The 20902-nt window shown below is 40.3% G+C and overlaps 1 protein-coding gene across 1 annotated transcript in view; it reads left to right on the top strand.

Annotated features, from left to right (window-relative positions):
• Positions 1 to 20902, top strand: part of LOC149314412 (otogelin-like) — a 164617-nt gene that overhangs the window by 15450 nt on the left and 128265 nt on the right. The window contains exons 4-15 of the mRNA XM_089523100.1: positions 2121 to 2213; positions 3028 to 3182; positions 4810 to 4928; positions 6756 to 6961; positions 7759 to 7892; positions 10168 to 10274; positions 11373 to 11482; positions 13951 to 14076; positions 15463 to 15571; positions 16681 to 16727; positions 17500 to 17645; positions 20383 to 20515. Coding sequence (XP_089379226.1) covers positions 2121 to 2213; positions 3028 to 3182; positions 4810 to 4928; positions 6756 to 6961; positions 7759 to 7892; positions 10168 to 10274; positions 11373 to 11482; positions 13951 to 14076; positions 15463 to 15571; positions 16681 to 16727; positions 17500 to 17645; positions 20383 to 20515 — 1485 coding nt within the window. The remainder of the gene's footprint in view (positions 1 to 2120; positions 2214 to 3027; positions 3183 to 4809; positions 4929 to 6755; positions 6962 to 7758; positions 7893 to 10167; positions 10275 to 11372; positions 11483 to 13950; positions 14077 to 15462; positions 15572 to 16680; positions 16728 to 17499; positions 17646 to 20382; positions 20516 to 20902) is intronic.

The raw sequence follows: 20902 nt of genomic DNA, 5'->3' as shown, positions 1-20902 counted from the left end.
TCAAATAAAAGCATACCTCAGTTATCCAGGCTCTGACAAAGAGCTCTTTTTTACCAAGATTTTTTACACCCGCCCAGCCTCCAATTTTTTTCTGCTTGCCCTCTGTCTAGCTGGAAACGCTTTGTTTTGTTTTTTAAAAAAGCAGCATCAGCATTAGGAGAATGGTGAAAGATGGCTGGAGAAACAAATTTTCCTCATTATGTTTGCAGATAAAGAATGGGTACTGCTTGAAATGATCCTATTTTTTCAAACAGCATTTTATGTCCAGGATAATAATAATGATTTATTTATAGCCCACCCAATCACAAGGAACCCGGATGGTTTACAACAATAAAAATATAGAGAATACAATAAAATAAAATACAAAAAATAAATAAAATACAATAAAATAAAAGAGAGCGACATTAGTTACAGTAATTCACAGTTAGGCCCGATGGAAATTGGGCCTGTCTTTTCCACTCCCTCCCAGGTCTGATGATGACAGTTGGGGTGGAGGGAGGGCTCTTCTTCTTGAGGCAAGAATATAATTTGTATTAATTTTAATTTAATTCTTCTCATTAATTTAAGAGAAGAATTTGTGGACAGAGTGACGTAAGTCACAGTAAAGGGGGAGAGGAACTAGGTAGGGAAGGTCTGCCAGAAGAGGTCCATCTTAAGAGCCTTCTTAAAGGCTGTAAGAGTAGAAATGTCACAGATCTCCTTCGGCAGGTCATTCCATAGCTTCGGAGCTGCGAAGGAAAAGGCCCTCTGGGTGACTGAAGTTAGCCTAGATTTTATTGGCTGAAGTAGATTCTTCCCCAAGGACCTTAGAGTGTAGGACGGACAGTATGAAAGAAGGTGTTCCCTTAAGTATTCTGGACCCAAGCCATGTAGGATGGTTTATAACATGTTCTGCTACTGCTGATTTTTCTGGCTGACCCAGTCTGCACTGTCTCTTGTGTTCCTTGATTTGTATCTGAACACTGCGTTTGGTGGTCCCTATGTAGACTTGTCCACAGCTGCACTATATGCGGTAAGCAGACAATGGATCTTTAAGTAAATGGACACCCTGTAGGCCTTCCCATTCAGCAACAAACCAATACATAGATTAACGTGCAAATAATCTCCTTTCAACCAACAGTGTATATACGCATTCTCTTCCATTCCAGCATTCTCTGAAGATGCCAGCCACAGCTGCTGGCGAAACATCAGGAATATACTCTTCTAGAACACTGCCTCATAGCCCCCCCCCCCCAAACCACAAAAAACGAATCATGTCACTGACCAGTATTCTGTTGGTGTTTTAAACATATTTAATTCCCCTCGCAGAAGTAGTAGATGTAGACTCTACATGCTGTTGTAGCACATGTGCCTATGGTGTTCCCTGTAACATATGAGAGCCGTACTCATTTATTTTTGATTGCATATGTAGGCTTGCATACAAAGGCATTGTCCTTCTGTAGTAAGGGAGCTTCTCGATACAGTGAATTCTATGCACATACTTCAGGGCATTGTATCAAGCTCTGGATCCAAATGAACAGTGTGGCTTCCATATGTTGGGCCGAGGGTCCAGGAAAGGATACACCCAATATATGGAATGTATGAACTGGCCCTAAGTAGGCATTTTGGTTAAACCGTAGTGATTTAGCAACATGTTTTCTGTTAAAGGGGCACATACAGAAATCTACATATAGGAATGCAAATTTTGCCCTCAAGTAGTTGATGTGTGATTTCCAGTACTGAGACAAACAAATAGACTTTTTCAATTTTTTTATAGTAAAAAATGCTTGCTTAACTGTCTCTCCTTCTCAGTTGTGTATTGGCAGCAGTGGAATTTTTTTTCCTCTGATGAATGGGTTGCTACTGAAATGTGCATTGAAAGAGTTGTCTAGTGAGGGTATAAACTGCCTTATCGCTTTGCATGCATTTTATTTGTTGCAGCCAGAATGATAAACGTCTATGTGATTAATATTCACAGATGGTAGTCTAGTCTAAAATGAATATTTACCAGTATAGTTATTTTCTGCAAAGAATTTGAACAGTCCATCAATTTGAACGATGTATCATTTTATCTGCTTTCACACGTTCAGCCAATTAAAAATGTATGTGACTCAGAAGTAAATTATTACATTCTCTCTTAGATTCATTTACATGCTTTAATGGAGGTGAATGCGTGCATTGGCAGCTGTGTGACTGTAGTCGATATAATGCAACTGGATCAAGATGTCAGATAGGTAAGTAGTGGAGTCTCCTTCCTTGGATGTCTTTAAGCAGAGGCTGGATGGCCATCTGTTGGGGATGCGTTGATTTGGATTTCCTGCATGGCAGGGGGTTGGACTGGATGGCCCGTGAGGTCTCTTCCAACTCTATGATTCTATGATTCTATGAAAATATTTTAGTGTTTCTTGTGTGACTTAAGACTCAGAACTAGGGTGTGTTACAGACGCGCCTATAGTACGTCCCCAGGACGTACTAGGGTTAGGAAGGGGCGTCACTTCCTGACGCCCCTCAATCCTAGTACGGACTGGGTCCGTACAAAATGGCGGCACCCGTCAACATGGGGCCCACCATCTTGATGTAGTGGACGCGTAGCGTCCGCACATTGCAACCCAGAAGTGACGCCGTGAGTGCGTGACTAGCACCTTGCAGCCCCACTTCCAGGGTGCAAAAAGAAGTGCCATTTTGGCGCTTCTTTTCGGCTGCGCCCAGGAATTGTGCAGTTTGGCTGCTGTGGTTCCCGGACGCAGCAACTGGCGCCGCCGGCAGACCGCCACTTTTAGACGGTCTGTAACATGCCTAGGTTTGTTATTTCAGGGCTAGGTGCAATTCTCTAATCGGTACTAAAATGTAATTTAGGGCTCTTTATTTTACTCAGAGATAGAAGTTGATGAAGACAGTATCTTTCTGTAGCTAGACACTTCTTAAATTCATGCTTCTCTCCTTTTGGGATAAATTGCTGCCATCGTCACTCACTCTAGAAATAGGATAAACATCATTAAAAAGTGTTGCTACCTAAATAAATAAATATCCCCCCCCTTCTTTCCATAGTGCATAACACAGGAGCGGAACGAGACAGTATATGTAGAACATGGGGACAATACCACTATGAAACCTTTGATGGCCTCTACTACTTTTTCTCTGGGAAATCTACATACTGTCTTGTCAGACAGAATGAAGTGGATGAGCAAAGCTTCTCTATACAAGTAAGAGATTAAAATTTGTTTCAAATAAAACTTATTTAGTTCACAATAAATGCAAAAATTTTAGGATTTTTTTTGTTTAAAGTTATTAAATTATGGTGTGACTCTTGTCTTTCCAGAACTTCTGTTCCAAACGTAGTTACAGAAATGGTTCAATTCTGAGTGAAGAAATACTGCAAATTCGTCATTCCAGTTATTTAGGCTGCTTGTTTAGTTAGAACTCTAGACAACGGCTCAGCACGTGTCTCAAAGGATATAGGAGGAAGCCAAGGCAGTATAGCTGACTATCTCAGTGCTTTCAAATTCTGGCGGGTTACAGACCGCCATTTAGGACATGCTCCGCGCGTCCTAGGGTTAGGAAGGGGCGTGCTAGGGTTAGGAAGGGTTGCCCTTCCTAACTGGCCCCATTCCCAACACTCACAGAGCGCATCCTAAATGGCAGCACCCATCCACATGGGCGCTGCCATTTTTACGTTGTGGACGCTGTGCGCCCAGACGTGGCGCGGTGGAAGTGACGCCGCGAGTGCGCGCCTCGCGCCTCATGGTGCCACTTCTGGGGGCCAAAAAGGAGCGCCGTTTCGGTGCTCCTTTTTCGCTGCGGCCATAAACCTCGCGGTCTGGCCACTGGGGCTTCCCGCCGCAGCTAATGGCGGCAGCGGGAGAACGGGTGCTTGTGGGCGGTCTGTAACGCGCCGTTGTCTGTGGCATGCATACATGGAAGTAAAACTCTTCCATGTGCACAAATGGTGCTGAATTTTCTTACCGCTAGCAGCCCCAACTTCTAGGTCTTAGGCATTGTTTTTTACTTTGTACCTGTGGGGAGTGTGTTTTTGTAAGAAGTTGCATAAAACCCTGTATATACAGATTGAAGAGTACAGTCGGCCCTTCTTATCCATGGATTCAAGCATCTGTGGCTTGAAAATATTTTTTTAAAAAAGCATAAATTCCAAATAGCAAACCTTGGTTTTCCATTTTATATTTTCCATTTTACTCTGCTTTATATTTAATGAGACTTGAGCATCCATGGATTTTGTTATCCATGGGGGATCCTGGAACCAAACCCCAGCGGATAACAAGGTCCCACTGTACATGTAGCTTTTTGAATCCCAGTTTACAGAATGGATTGCTGGTATGCTAACAGTAGTTGCAGAGAAGTGGGTGAGTTTCTTGACTGAACCAAAACATTCCAAGCTTCATCCATACATTATGCTTCATGTCTATGTTTGTGCTTCCAAATTTTATTCTGCACAAGATGACAATCAGTTTTACTTACTAATCAAGATATGGAGCTTGACCCTGCCACACTGAAAAATTAATGCAGTTTGACACTGCTTTAACTGTCATGGTTACATCCTATGGAATCCTGGGATTTGCTGTTTGTTATGGCCCAGAGCTCTCTGACAGAGAAGGCTGAATACCTCACAAAACTACAAATCCCAGAATTCCATATTTTTGAGCCATGACCATTAAAGTGGTGTCAAGCTGCATTATTTTTGCTGTGTAGATGCAGTCCTAGGCCTTCACTCATGGAGACTACAATTTTAAAATAATTTTTGAATTCAGTTTCTAAAGCATTATGTGACATGCTGAAAATATTGTTAAAATATCAACTTCTCCCTTTTTTTGGCAGGTCCATAATGATCCACATTGCAAGTCTTTTCCCTATTTTTGTAAACGATCAATTAGTCTATACTTTTCTGGAGATGGAGAAATCAGATTAAGTAAAGAGGTCACTTACAAAGGAATTAGGTAAATGAAATATGTACTTATCTGGTCTGCAGTGCTTTTACTTGCTATATTGTTCTAGTATATGCATATGTAAGCACCATTCCTGAATATGTGGTAGATCTCAACATATTTTTTTCCTCAGTTATAACAGGGATTTGCTGACCAATTCATTGAATAACGAGACCAGACACAGAGAATTGGGTTGTAAAATGGGCAACTTTATTAAAACTCAGCCTATTTAATTTTATTTCTTTGAGAACTGCAAGCCCAGGGGAGAGCACCTTGTGTAGAAACAGCTGGCGGTCTGCTCCAAGACCAATTCTCCAGCTTCCAAAGGGCAATCCATAATTTGGGTTGCTCCCCAGCCAGCCCTCATCCGGAAGGCCAACGCAAGACTCCCCCACTTAACTCTCAAGACTTAAGTGAGGGTTTAAATCTCAGGCCATCCCCAAGGCAAATCTCTATCCCTTCATGTTTAGTCTCAAGACATAAACCTCACTTCCAGAGACCCACCTTTAAGAGGGTGCCGAGGTGTTCACCGAAATGTCTATCTCCCCCTGCCTATGCCACAGATAAGGGGCAAGTATAATTTAGCCCCTCTCCCTCACAAGGCTTGCCAAGCAGGCTACCACCCCAGCTTGCAGATCTCAAAGTAAGAGCTGGTTCCCCATTTCAGAAAGGTGGATGCCATCTGCTCGGTAGAGCTCAGGTTTAAGCAACACGATATCATCGTGAGCCAGGTAGAAACCCAGTCCTCTATTCATCGCCTTGCAGATCTCATTGTTGGCCCTTCTACAGCCCCTATTGAAAAGGCGTGGATCACCTCCACCGCCCCAAACTGGGCGTGGCAACATCGCCAATCCTAACAGCATAACAAAAGGCCATCTCTCACGAATGTACTGCATGTCGTGAATGGCCTGACAAACAAGGGCTCTGACCTTCACCAAAACCAAATAATTCCTCCCAAATGTATCTCCAAAACAAGAGGGGGCAGAAACTGGCCTTCGCCAAATCACAGAGACAAGAGCCCGTGCCACTGCAGGCCATGTTTTCCTTTCCATTCAATGATGGCTTCATCTGATAGACCCAGCTGGCTTCCAAAATGGCACCTCTTGGCTTGGCAGGCCACCCAGAACACCATGCTGTGTCTGCAGATCCACAAGCACAGTTCTTGAACTACTACAGGTGGTAGATCTCAACATATTTTTTTCCTCAGTTATAACAAGGATTTCTAGAACTGGTGTGCCCCCTGCCCATGAGTGGAGCTCTTTTACACTATGGTAAAAACTGGTGCCAAATCGCTCTAGCCACTGATAATGTAATTCTTAGGTAGATGGGTACAGTAAGTACCATATATACTTGATGATAAATTGACCCCATGTATATGTCAAGGGCAAGTTTTGGGGCCAGAATTCTGGATTTTGACATGACCTGTGGATAGGTCGAGTGTAAAACTTGGAGGCTCTTTCAGTGTGTGTATGCGAGCAGCAAGAGGGAAGCAGCAATCAATATAAGGCTTCAGTGTTTCAGACTTTGTTCCTGAGACAGTGAAGCATGAGGATGGGAGAGGGACTGTTAATATAATATCAATCAATCAATCAATCAATCAATCACCAAGGGCTCTATCTGTTTGGCTGAGGACAAAAAGAAACTGCATGTGGAAATCTGAAAGAACTGCTATCACATTACCATACTGACTCTTAAATAAGTCGACCTAGGATTTTGAGGCCAATTTTTGGGCATACATTTTTAGACTTATAAGTATGGTACTTTATTGAAATTTAAAAAGAAGTACTGTGAACTGTGTCTTTGTTTATGGTAAGATTTTTAATTTTTCTTTCTTCCTAGAGTACAGTTGCCATATACCATAGGAAACTTGTACATCCAAAAACTGGCTGGATATGTTATCGTTAGACACCAATATGCATTTTCTCTGGCTTGGGATGGTACATCTGCTGTTTATATTAAGATGGCTCCTGACTACTTGGGCAAAACTCATGGATTATGTGGTAACAACAATGCTATATTGCAAGATGAGCTTGCCACTAGTTATGGTAAGTATTTAACCTAATTTAACAAGATATGTTCATTCTATGGTTAAGTTCATTGTCATCCTTAGCAACAACAGGTAGTGGATGTTTCTGTAGCACTTAGATATGAAAAAGTTATAAAGGAAATGGTAAGGTAGCTAAAGATTTAATAAAAGTTTAAATAAAAGAATCCAAATGCATTTTCTGTTCTATTTTACAGTGCCAATTTAAGATATTACAATATAGGATTTAACATGGAAAATAAATATATTTATAATACCAGATTTTTCTCATCATACATATATTCCAAAGATGCAGAGATAACACATTAATAATGCATCAACTTTTCCCAGGTTGCATATTAAGACATGGAAAAAGTTTGCTTTTCCTCTTGGCATGCTACAAGGGTATCAGGAAACATTGACCTTGGATTTAAATATTCCAACCCATTAATCAATTTCCTGGTCCCCTCCCATTGGAAAAAAGGCCTCTCCTAATCCTAAAACAGCCTTGTGGAGGTAACAGAGAGATACTAGCAGACCCTTTATTTTTTAGGGTGGGGAGGGGCATCTTTCCCCAGAAGATTTGTTTGTGTGTGCGGGGGGGGGGGACCTGTGGCACCCACAGAAATAGCTCTGAGGGGCTGCATGTGGTCTGCAGTTCATAATTTCCCTACCCTGGTTTAGAATTAGAGGGACTCAGTGTCCCACAATGAAAGAGACTCGAAAACTGATTGGCAGATGGACAGAGATCCCCAGGGAATAGACAATGATTTTAAAAGAGGATCTCTTGCATTGATATAATTGTGCACTTTTCCTCAGGGAAGCTCACAGAAGATATTGAAGAGTTTGTAGAAAGCTGGAGAGAGAACCCTCCCCAAGAGAATATACTCTCCAGTGATGCCTCATTTAACTATGAGCCACCCTGCTTGACTCATGGTCATTCATTTTTACAGGTAGGCAATATAATTTAAGCAATTACGTAGACTAAATTCTTCACCTTTATGGAGCATGGCCCTGCAAATGCCCATGTGAAGTCCTGGCTAAAACCCTGTAGAGATACTTCTGTTAGTCAGAGTGGGCAGTACCAGGGTATATGAATCAAGGGTCTGACTTGGTATTTTTCCATTCATGGCACATCCAGACTGATTCAAAAGGCCAGAAAGTTCCAGATTTTGTTCCTGTTCTTTCCGAGAAGCAGCTTGATTTTGACTGTGTGTTTTACCTCCATATTTAAATTGTTGTTGTTGTGTGTCTTCAAGTTGTTTCCGACTTATGCTGACCCAAAGGCATTCGCCTACCATCAGCTTTTCTTGACAAGTTTCTTCAGAGGGGGTTTGCCATTAGGCTGAAATTGTCATAAGAGCAATAACAGAGGAGCTTGCAATCATATTGGCTGTATGTATTAAAAAAGAGTTTCAGGTTCTGTCCTGCCTCCCAATTTCAAGATGTCATTCTTTGCCACAAAATAAGTGAGCTGTTCTTTTCAAAGAAGGGGGCTTAATGTTAGCTGATGAAGTATATTTCTTACCATGCTTGGGTTATTTTTAATACTTTCTTTTTAATATTTCTAATACCTACTCATGTTTCATGCTTTAATGTTGTCTGGAGTTTGCAGCCAGTGGATTTTTGTGATAGCTGGTGCCAGAATTAGATCAGATAATTTTTTCTCACTTGTATTAAAATCTGTGAAAGAGCTTTTGTCTTCATTGGAAACTGTCTGCAATATCAAAGAAAAATCTCATAATAATTTTGACTTCTATGTTTCAGTTTTCTATCAGAAAACAACATTTCCTGAAATTGTGCCCTTACAAAGTTCTGTTTATATTTCTGCATAGGACTAGACATATAAAGAAGGGCAAGAAAAAGAAGTATATTATCTAAAGGGGGGGGGGGGGGAGGCGGACGGACAATATACCTCTGCTAATAGAAATGAAATTTAAAATGTGAACTTGCATATGAATTTGATAAAAGTAACATATTTCTCTTATAGTTAATATGTTTAAAATCTGGAATGTAAATAATGCAGACATAAGATAACATGTGAATTCAGAACAGTAGCTTCACTACAGTTGGCATCACCTGGTGCAGCAACTCATGGTGTGATGTCACCTCACCCCATTCATCCTATACCATATGGAATCCTTAGTAATATTTTTTTTACTAATCTTACTCATCAATCATAATTTCCATATATCACTGAAATGTAGTAGCAATAGTTGTGATATAAACAACTAGCAAAATTAAAATTATACAGTGGTACCCCGGGATACGAATGCGCCGCCTTACGAAATTCCCGGGTTACGAAAAAAAATTATTTAAAAAAACTGTTCCGCGTTACGAAAGTTTTTTCGGGTTACGAAAAAACTTTTGGTGCTTTTCGGCGCTATTTCGCACCAAATCGCGGCTTTTCCCCATTAGCGCCTATGGCAATTCGGCTTGCGAAAGCCTTCCGGGTTACGAAAAGGGCAGCGGAACGAATTAATTTCGTAACCCGGGGGACCACTGTACCTTTAAATTACACCATCATACACAGGGCCTAAATATCTTTGCATGTATAGTGTTTTATGTGGTTTAAGTGAAAATTTGGTAAGATGTGATTTTTAGGACAAAAGATTTAAACTGAATTTTTAATTTTTTTAAAAAAATCAAACAAAAATCTGGGGTCTCTTCTTTCATCCCCCTGTTGAGCCTTGTCCCACTCACACCATCCCTTCTATGTTTTAAAGGGACATAGGCAAATGGCAGGGCAGATGTTTGGGGAGCAGTGGTATCCCTCCCTTAGAGTGTCACCTGGTTCCACCTGCACCCTCTAATGATGCTCCAATTCAGAATGCAGACTCTTCAAATAAACACATGAATCATGAAAATGCATGGCTTGGACCCTAATGTCTACTCTACAGATAAAACTCATCGAGGGAATATGACGTTTTTGCCTCCCCTTTCCCTCTGTACCACTCTGTACCCCTCAATTCATTTTTCATTGGTATAGACTGCAGCTGAACGTGGAAACTGGTAAAAATTCTCGTCCCCATAAATGGGTAAAAATGCCTTTATCTCAATCAGCAACAATTAGGATCTAAGTGAATGCTTTCAAGGTCACTGTTGACAAACTAAGAAGTATTTAACCATATGAGATGATCTAGCTTCTAAACTACACGTGCTCTTTGGGCTTTTTTTTTTTTTAAAAAAAGAATCCTTTCTTAACCTTAATTCTGTCTATATTTTCAGAGGGCATACACACTGTGCAGCATGCTACTCTGGCCTCCTTTCAAAGAATGTAATGAGTTTGTGAGCCCCTTTCCTTTCATGGCCAGTTGTACAAATGATCTATGCATGTAAGTATGCAGTTTTGAGAACTCTAGAGTTATTATTCAGAGACAAAGATGTATTAGTCTGGAATATTAGTATGCTAAAGGATCTTGTAGAATATTTGAGACTAACTCTTGCACTTGTTGAGGAAGATGATGGATTTCCACTGTAGTGTTAGTAGACAGTTAATGAGAGTACTTTCCAGACACATGTATCAGCACACATGTGTTCTGAAATACAGAAATATAAGGGATCTTTTAGTGTTGGCTTTAGTCTGTCTTAGCAGATTTATCCCAAGAACACATAGTCATACATATTTCTCAAGGTTTTTAAAAACTGAAATACAGGAATAAAAATAAACACAGTAATTCTTTTTTGGGAATAAGCAAATATTATTAGATGAATTATGGTAGGGAGTTAATTAGTTTCTATCTAACAGATATTCCCAGGTACATTAAACATTGTAGGCACCTAGCAAATCCATTGATCATGAATTTGCTGTTTGAAGTGTGGTCTTTGGTTTGACTTAGACTGTGGGTGCATGGAATAGGCAGAGGGCTGCCCAGGCTGAAATACAGCTACATGATGCAACTGGGGTCAGGGCTAGGCAGAGTTGGACTTCTAGCAGTTCTGGAAGAGAGAAAGAGAAGGAGAAGGAGAAAGGAGAGGGGAAAAGATTGTGATTTCAGGTGGAAGAAAAGGTTCAGCATTAGTCTGTCTAACCATGGGCAAAGCTGTAAAAGCAATTGGATTGTCTGGATTCTACACAGACATACACCCTTTAAAAATATAATGTATTATTTTCTGTTTGTAAATATTTCTGTCAACAACTCCATATCCCATATAATGCCTCTGGAAATTCTTGATACAGTATGCAGACCATGAATGATTTAGAGGGATTACATAGAGTATAGCTGTGTTGCTCTTCATTTGGTTCATCAGGGAGCAGTTGCTGGTAAAAGAATGGAATTCTGGTACAAAAAGGCCAATATAAATACTTCAGGTCCAAGAATTTGCTGGGACACTGAATGGGGAACACCTTGCTGAAATGTATATGATGCTTTACTTGCATATTTTTATAGTAAGAGGGGGAATAAGCTTATGTCAATTTTAATATGTTTAAGGTCAGGAGCTGATAATGCAACTTGGTGTCGAGCATTAACTGAATATGCAAGATCTTGTGCACAAGCAGGAAAACCTCTCCATAATTGGCGGGCACAGTTTGAGCAGTGTGGTATGCAATTAAGAAATACTAATTACTGTCAAATATTGTGCATATGTTTGTCTTTCTTCTGTACATGCCTTTGCTTTCTCAGATTCACCAATTGTACGAAAGTTCAAGCTTTAAAATGACTGTTACTAGCCCTGAAATTGGGGGGGGGGGGGGGGGGAGCAGTGATGAAATAATAAATTATTGTTAAAGAATAGAGAGAACCACATTTCTTCCTGGAGCAATTTTTGTTTAAATCAAAGGAAGAATGTACAGCAGATTAAGAGAGTGTAATACACAATAGGCACATATTTTATTTAATGTCTTTCTGCTGAAGTATGCAGTGTATAAAAGTAAGTTCAAAGAACTGTAAAGTCCATCTTAGTGTTACTATGGAAGATTGGAGAAGAATATTCCTTCTCCATGGAAAGGTGCAGTACAAATATGTGGATGTGAATCACATAAGCACTGTTTCTTTCTTCCCATCACCCTAAGGTAGTGATGGACGTCATGTGGCCCTCCAGATATTGTTGAACTGCAGCTTCAAGTCTTCCTCACCATTGACTATGTAGGGTAGGGTTTCTGGAGACTCACCACCATTTCCTTAGGTACTTACATAGGAGCCCTGGTGGTGCAGTGGTTAAATACTGGCGCTGCAGCCACAGCATTGTGAGTTGTGAGTGCGATCCCAGAGCTTGAAGGTTGATTCAGCCTTCCATCCTTTCATCAGTTGGTAAAATGAGTACCCAGCTTGATGGGAACAATTGGCTTACAGATTGTAAACTGCTTAGAGTGCTGAGTTCACCTTGAAGCAGTATAGAAATGTAAATGCTATTGCTACTGCTACAAGGACCTTGATGGAAGAAGCACAGTTGGACCTTGCTGTTGGAACAAAGGATTTGAAAAGAAACTAATTGAGACTTGATAGTATAAATAAGGCTTTATCTATAAATACTTAAAAGGGTAACAAACAATATATGCAACAGAATCATACAAAATCCATATATACAAAGGATACAAAATAAAGCATAATAGTAATGGCAAACATAATAATAACAAATAGCAAATAATAATACAAACTACATAATATAAGCAAATAACACAAGTATAATGCAACACAAAAGAAGGCTGAGAATAGAGTGAGCAAAAGAGGGAGAGAGAGAGAAATGCTCACTTCAAAGCTAGTCTTATTAAGGCTCAGAAGTTGATTAGAGCTATGCATATACAGCTGTAGGTCATCTGTGTTCTCAGTAGCTCTCCATTAACCCTGTAATGGTTATTAACCCTATAATGGCTCAAGTGTAGAGCTTGTTACTATTCCAACACTTGTGGGAAATTTGTATATGCTTTGCCTGTCTCAGTCCATCTCTTTGTTCAAGTTCCAGACTTCAATCAGTGGGAATATGTACAGGGTGATGTACATTTTGGCACATCACTTCTATGTGGACTGTGTACCATGTTGGATGTGGGAGTAAGAGGAAAACAGTTCTTTGAGCCATACAAGCTTTTGTCCTACAGTACTTATTTACTTATTTTATATTAAAGTTTTTATATTCCACCTTTTATCCAGTAATCTCAGGGCAGTTTACAAACAGTAACACCACATTAACAGTAATAATGTGAAATTTGAAACTATACACCATGAAAAAGAAACAATGAATGTAAGTTCACATCCTTGTAGGCCAGAGTTAAGCCATGGTCACTGGGGAAGAGCTAAATTGTAACTTGTTACTGAAACAGGACCACTTTCAGCCATCAAATCTGCACTGCAGAAATAATGCAGTTTGACATCGTTTTAGCTGCCATGGATCAGTGCTATGGAATTCTGGGATTTGGAGTTTGTTCTGGCACCAGAGTGCTCTGACAAAGAAGGCTAAATATCTCACAGATTTACAAATCCTAGAATTCTGTAGCATTTAACCATAGCAGTTAAATCAGAAAGAAACTGCATTATTTCTGCAGTGCAAATTAAACCAGCATCAATCGCTTTAAAATAAGTTACAGGTAATATAGTAAGGATTGTGCCTATAGTATATAAAGGTACTGTAGGAAGGAATCTACAATCTCTTGCCTACATTACAGGATATTTTCTCAATTGACCTTCTGTTTTGTAGCTTTGAGAAACATATTGGTAAAGTTAACATTAATTATATTTCTGTTATTTGTTCCTGGGAAGAAAAGAGAGAGAGAGAGAGAGAGAGAGAGAAAGCACAATAGAGAAGTAATTCATCTTTAAATTAGGCTAAGGCTAAGATGTAGCCCTGTCCCCACTTAGCTGAGAATAAGACAAGCTGAACTCAGTGTGATTTACTTGTGTGTAGACATATAGGAGATTGTGCTGTTAAACATCAAGAAATGATTTGTCAGCTTAAACAGGCTAACTATAATCTTCTTCACGAAGCTCACTACATCAGTTCCTTAAATTAAAATGAATGTACATACAATTATTTTGGTAATAATTTTAACACTCGTTTCTCTCCCTTGTTTTTCAGCTGTTCAATGTGAGGAACATCTTGTTTACAATGAATGCATTCACTGTTGTCCAGTTTCATGTCAACAAAAAACACATTGTATTGGTAGTGAACTTCCCTGTGTTGATGGATGTCATTGTCCTGATGGTAATGCAAGTTTGGGTGACAGTTAAAATGTTATGATGACATTATAATTGCTGTTTACAGAGTTACCTTCCAGGCATGATCACTAAAACCATTGGGTGGAATTATAACTCACATGGCAGGGAAGAGGTACATTACAGTCCTAAGTATACATGTTTAACAATCAGAATTCAAAAACATAGTCATGTTAGTCTGGATCAGTATGCAGAGGGATATTGTGGCACCTTTAAGACTAACTGAAAGATGTTGGTAGCATAAGATTTTGAAGACTAGCAGGGAGAAACAGACAGGCAAAATAAAGTGACTTCCAGCTGCTTTGAAGGCAGAGCGTTTACATCTCCAAAGTGGGTGGAAAACAAAATGAAGCCACACTCTGAGGTGAAAAACTGAAACAAAAAGAAGCTGGGATATTCCAGTCTAGCTCACAAAATGTGCATCTTTGCACCTGCATATAAACAGCCTGGCATCAGTGCGGGGCTGCAGAAAAACAAAAATATGAAAGGCAACAATTCCAATGGATGCAATTACAACATACACAAACCAGACAGTCCAGCAGGGAGCATAGAGTGAAGGGTGTGTGTGAAAGGGGCATGTATGGGGGGCCCCTCCATGTTTGTGGTTTGACAGTGTATCACTCGCACACCAATGTACCGATACCCTGATACCCTGATGTAAGAGCATCACACATGTGACTGTGTGGCCAATCAAAGGGGTGGCCATGCAATGGGATGGCATCTGGGCAGATGTGGGAGGTACTTGGAGGTCACAAATGTTGTGTTTGTGCAATGGTGCACATGCATGGTGGGGAGGCAACCAAAAAAATTACCCAGCAGTGTAGCTTGACGCCATGCAATATGGTCTACTTGTGGGTATTCAGCCTGCCTTGGGAGTGGGTTTCAACCCACTTGGGAAAAGCAGGATCAAGCCTGTTTATCCTTGCCTGTCTGCTCTGGCCCTAAATCTGTTTCATCTGAAGTAGTGTATGAAAGCTTATGCTACCAGCTCCTTTCTTTCAGTTAGTCTCAAAGGTCCTACAAGATTCCTTTGGATATTTAACAGTAAGTTTCACTGGAATTGAAGAGACTTGCTTCTGAATAAATACAACTGGTATTGCTCTGTACAGTGGTCTCTTCTTATCCGTGGGCTTACCATCCATGGATCTGAGCTTCCGCAGATGGCAAGCCCTATTGCGGGGTGGGATGGGTAGGGAATGGGTTCTCTGCAGATACGAAGGGATGACTGTAGTTCTTAACAACTAATAACTTAGCAATGTTATTTAAAATTAGAGCAACTATTAGTTGTTTCATAAAGTATCTTAATTATATATATATGCTTGGCAGTTAAGATATTTTTCAAAGATTATTGTCAAATGGCATAATTTTGTTCTAGGACTTATTTATGAAAACACATCATGTGTCAGACCTACTGATTGTCCCTGTGATTACCATGGAACTGTCCACAGAACTGGAGATGTGGTCTATGAAGAATGCAACAACTGGTTAGTAATATTCTGAATATGTGTTCCTTTTTATACCGTGTGGGTTCCCTGAATAATGTAAAAGATGTAAGCTCTAACCTTTGTTTTCATAATACTTGAACCTTTCAAGAACTGGATGCTTGTAAACTGAATTATTCACTCAAGTCTCCACCACTAGTTCTCATTCCAGTCTCTCTTACAGCCCAAATTTCCATTTTTCCTTAGCCAGGAGAGGGATGGTAATGCATATTCATAGCAGTTAGAATGGGTTTAGGCCCAGATACTGATTTCTACCTTGGCTCAGGCAGGGGAAATCTGATTCCCCCCACAAACCTAGGCTTCAAAATTTCCTGACTGTTTACATCTTATATAGAACTTATATGGTACTACATAAACAAGGAAAGATCTACTCATTTTTCTTATCTTTCTACTGTTTGTTTTTGTTGTTGTTGAGTGCCTTCAAGTCATTTCTGACTTATCGCAACCCTAAGACAAACCTATCACAGGAAATTCTGAGGGCTGAGAGCGTGGGCCTTGCCCGAAGTCACTAATGTGTTTCCATGGCTGAACAGGGAATTGAACTCTGATCTCCAAAGTTCAAACCATTACACCATGCTGGTTTCCATTCCCTTGTTGTACCTACCATAATTTCTGAGAAAATGGGGCAGTACAGATGGGCGGCTAGAAACCGTCCCTGTAAGCCCTGTGTCTGTGCTGCAGCATCCGCAGCCACTCTAGGCGGCTCCTTTTTTGCGGCGTCATAAGGGCTGCAATGCAGCCCTATGATGACTCTTCCATCCAGAAGCATGAGGACACTTGGGCGCCCTTACTTCATGAGGCTGTGCTCCGTGTGGACAGGACTTCAGCCTTGTGATGTAAGCACGGCGATACTAGGGCTGAGCACCATTGAGCCCTAATATCACCGCTAATGGCCCGTCTGTACCGGGCCAATGTCATAACAACAAAGGTCAGACAGAAATTTAGGCTCCTCTCTTGGCCTCTTACTCTTCATAGTTTAATCTCAGTTGAAGCTTTTGCTAACTGATTTCCTTTGCTGTTTTCTATCTGTTAACTTTTCCTTCAGATTTGTGTTAACATAATTAAGACAGAAATAATTATTTATTTTGCAGTACATGTGTTGGAGGAAAATGGATTTGCACAAATCTTACTTGTCCAGGTATGTTGGCTATATTCAAAGTCTTGTTTTCTCTCTATACACATAAGTCATGATATTACGGTTAATCTCTGGATATTTTAAGAAGTGTTTCCAAGTATCTATAATCACACTATTGTAACATTAACTCTTTGATGTGTTTAACTGAGATTAAAAATACTTTCTAGAGGTTAATTATAAAAATACATTAGCATAGGACTGTAAGAAAATGAAATAAAAATAAATATTAAGGCAGTCTTTTTAGCAATCCATGAGCACTTTTGACACATATTTACGCAGAGCTTTCTCCTACAGTTGGGCTCTCTGTATCAGCAGACTAGACAGCCACGAATTGGAAGATCTGTGGATGGTGCCACCCTATTATTATCAATGGCGGCATGTGCACACAGCCATGCTGACGTGGCCATGTGCACTTTGGCATCCAATTGACGCTAAAGGAACTTGAGCGGTCTCATGTTTTTTGGGGGAACAGTGTTGGAGTCTGGAACCAAACACTTACTGATATGGAGGGCCAACTGTAGTAATAAATTATTGTTGTATTTTATTCATAAACTTTGAAATTATATTGTTTTCGCTTTGTAAGTCATTTTCATTAGATCTACATCTGAAAAGCAATACATAAATGTTTAAAATCTATGTCTGTTTTTAGATAGGCAATTGATATTGCCAATCATTCATTTAGGCGTCCAGATATTGTGGCTTTTATAATTCACTATTAATAAGCATACCATATTTTTGTAGTATAAAGAAAAACTCCATCTCTTTTTGTTATTAGCTGAATGTTCAGTCTCTGGAGATATGCACTTTGTAACATTTGATGGGCGCAAATATACTTTTCAAGCTACTTGTCAATATATTCTGGCAAAAAGCCTCACCTCTGGAAAATTTGCTGTGATTCTGCAAAATGCTCCATGTGGACAGGTAAGATAGTAACAAAGCAAGTGCTGATTGCTTGAGATTAATCCTTATATTAATATAGCATGTGCTGCCTATTGGTTACCTGTTTTTCTGCCCTTGTGAGTCAGATCCCAGTATTTTGTTGTAGTTGCTGCATGCCTTCAAGTTGTCTCTGGCTTATGATAATCCTAAAGTGAACCTATCACTGGATTTTTGGCAATATTTGTTCAGAGGGAGATTTGCCTTTGCCTCCATCTGAGTCTGAGAATTTGACTCACCCAAGGTCACCATGTGCATTTCCATGGTCTCAAGAATCGTAGTCCAACACTCAAACCAAATCTCATCAGTGGAGTCTCCAGTTATTTATATACTGCTTTAAAAGCTTGATTGTGCACTTTGAACAGAGGTCACATAATAAAGCACTATTATTCCTCCGGTAAAATATGCATATTGCCACTTTGTGAGATTGTCCAAGTTTTTTAACTGGTGGGGGCAGGGGAATGGAAAAAAAAGAAGGTAATATATCTGGATAGATTTTGGATCTTAGAATCACAAAGAGTCCAGTCATCTAGAGACTTAGCCTTGGTGATAAAAACAGTCATTGCACAGCAGGAGAACTTGAAAAGGTGTACAATTCAGTTAGTGATTACTAGAGTTTAACCTTATCTGAGTTTCAAGTGACAATATCAGTATGCTTTCTAGTTGGTTATGATGAGAAGAAATTTTAATATACAAATTTCTGTTAAGTGTCTAGTGAGTGAGTCATTTCATGAGAAGGCAGCTGCTGATAGTCAATGTTATGAAAGAAGCAATTCACTAAAACAGAGAATTACTGTTAGGATATATTTTTTTGGTGTGGGAGTTGAGGCCTATTCATGGCAACAGGCATGCCTGTGTACAAAGGTCTTTAGCCAACATGTACTTCTCATATTTGAAAATGGCAAAAGAAGTACCATACCCTGTCAGATTATTTGGCTGGTAGGCACCTGGCATTTAAATTAGCTTCCCAGTGCCAGGCCTCAGTGTCATGCCCAGCCTGGAAGATGGCTTGGAGGACTCAGAGGATGAGCTAGAGCCTCTGGGATCTGAACCTATAACGGAGGAGCCAGAGCCCCAGGGGCTTGAACCTGTAATGGAGGAGCCAGAGGCTGGCCCTAGTTCTGCTGGAGCAGAGTCTGTGGCCCCTCCAGAGGTTCAGCAGTCAAGTTTGCCTGGTGCCGAGGCTGTGGACATGGAGGAGGATCTGGGCAGTGTGCCTACCTTCAATGAGCGTCGAGCAGAAAGAGAGGGCCTTCGAAGATCTCGGAGGCTTTATCAGAAGCGTCTTCGCAATCAGGCACAGCTGAAGGCCAGCTCCTTGCCTTTATAAACACATGGAGCATGTGTGGTTCTTTGCCAGTGGATATCTGACTCTTTTAGAGGAAAGACTCTGTCTCTGGCTCCTTGGCTTCTTGTCTTGAATACCCGGAAACCTTGACCTTGGACTGCTTCATCGACCTGCCTATCTGTTGCCCTGAACCTCGGACTGTCTGACAATTCTCTTGGTAATCCCTTTTGGTAAAGCTACTGCATCTCTCTAGGACTGACTTTGCTGTGCTGGGAGAGGGTTGTTTGTTTGGGAACTAGCTGCTTTATCAGCCTTTGGCTGCTTTCCCGGACACTCAGTCTATTCAAGAGCTTCATCTGACTCACCCTTCCCGAGTTGTTTGTACTCGTCGTGCTTTTGTTTTAGGTGGTTTGGCATGAGATCTAGATTCAGGAAGATGGTATTTGGGAAGTTGGTAGCTCCAACAATGTAGAGGGTTCCCTTGCAAGATTATGGGGGTGTAGATAGCAGGAATAATGCCCTCCTGGGAGGGTGTTCACTTTACAACACCCACAGTGACAGGGGAAACCATGAAGTGACATCTGCTCCCTGGGATGACCCAGTAGATTCTGGGAATGGGCTCATCAACCAGGACCTGAGTGGGCTGATGCCTATATCCAGCCCAATGCCAAACTTTTGTTTAGCTGTAATGTTATGGCTTTATTTTTTCCACTAAGGTGTCTTGTGTGTTTGTTGTCAGTGGATCGGAAAAATACTATGATTTAAAATAAAATTGTATCATAATGGCAGAGATTGTGATCAGGTGACTCTTGGGCTTCTTCAATCTGTGGTCTGGGTGCAATGACTGATGAGCAAGTTCAGGTCTCCTGCTCTGTACTTTCTTATGGTTGTTCATCTTTAAACCAGACTTGGCTTGACCTGGCCTTTAGGCAGAGGGCACCTTCAGATTCTCATATGTAAAGCAGATTATATGGTCACTCTAACCCTGGATAGAATCTAGGCTGTAAAATATTACTTGACCTGGCAGCTGGTTGTAAGAACATATGAACAGGATAATATGTGTTGAAAATCTATGCAGTGGAATTGAATGTGGCTTTCCCATGTGTAACAGCAGGTAGTCTAGTAGCTTATTGTTATCTCTGACTGTGCCTTTTCACTGGTGTGTTCATTCTTCCTAATAGAATTTCTCTGAGGGAACACATTACTTCCTTGATGGGGGAAAGTTTCCTTAATTCTGCTGTTACATTCCAATTTACTGGCTGTCACATTTATTCCTTATTGTTCTGTGGAAGTAGCAGCAATTATTTATATTTCATATACCTGCCATCTGGTTTTAAATGAGTAACCATAAATGAATATTACAGACTCTGTGCATTGATATGTTATGAAGTTTGCCAAATTATTTTAAGACGATACTCTTCATCTTACTTACAGAATCAAGATGGAGCATGTATTCAGTCTATTAGTCTTATTCTCAATCAAGATCCCAAGAGGCAAGTGACTTTGACTCGCTCAGGAGATGTTTTGGTATATGATCAATACAAGGTTAATCTACCATATGTAGATGGTAAGAAATAATAATTTTTCAATCAAAATAACAATTATTTTCTTTTATCTCATCATAGATCTAGATGGACTAAGAATCATACATGGGGGCAGGATTCTAGTGCTGAACAAACACCTTTCAGTAAATAAGAATATGTAATTATGTTCACAAACTCTCTAGAAACTTGTGATAGTATTCCACATCACTGAGTCAGGCAAGGCCCAATGGCTGCCAAATCGCAGTATGGCTAGCCTCTTTTCCCAGGCTCACCTGGGTGAGGTACTTGAGGTGGTGGTGAGTGAATATGGCAGCATCCAATCTATAAGTGTGGAACCTGCCTTTAAAAAAATCCTTAGAAAGTATTGTGCAAGGGCTCATTGTTTGACTAAAATTGAACTGATTTTTTTT

The sequence above is a fragment of the Sceloporus occidentalis genome, unplaced genomic scaffold, assembly GCF_023333645.1.
Source record: "Sceloporus occidentalis isolate IW3139 unplaced genomic scaffold, rSceOcc1.0.p SCAF_4, whole genome shotgun sequence".
Taxonomy (NCBI): domain Eukaryota; kingdom Metazoa; phylum Chordata; class Lepidosauria; order Squamata; family Phrynosomatidae; genus Sceloporus; species Sceloporus occidentalis.
Note: the sequence above shows the minus strand (reverse complement) of the source record. Positions and strands in the feature narration are given on the sequence as shown.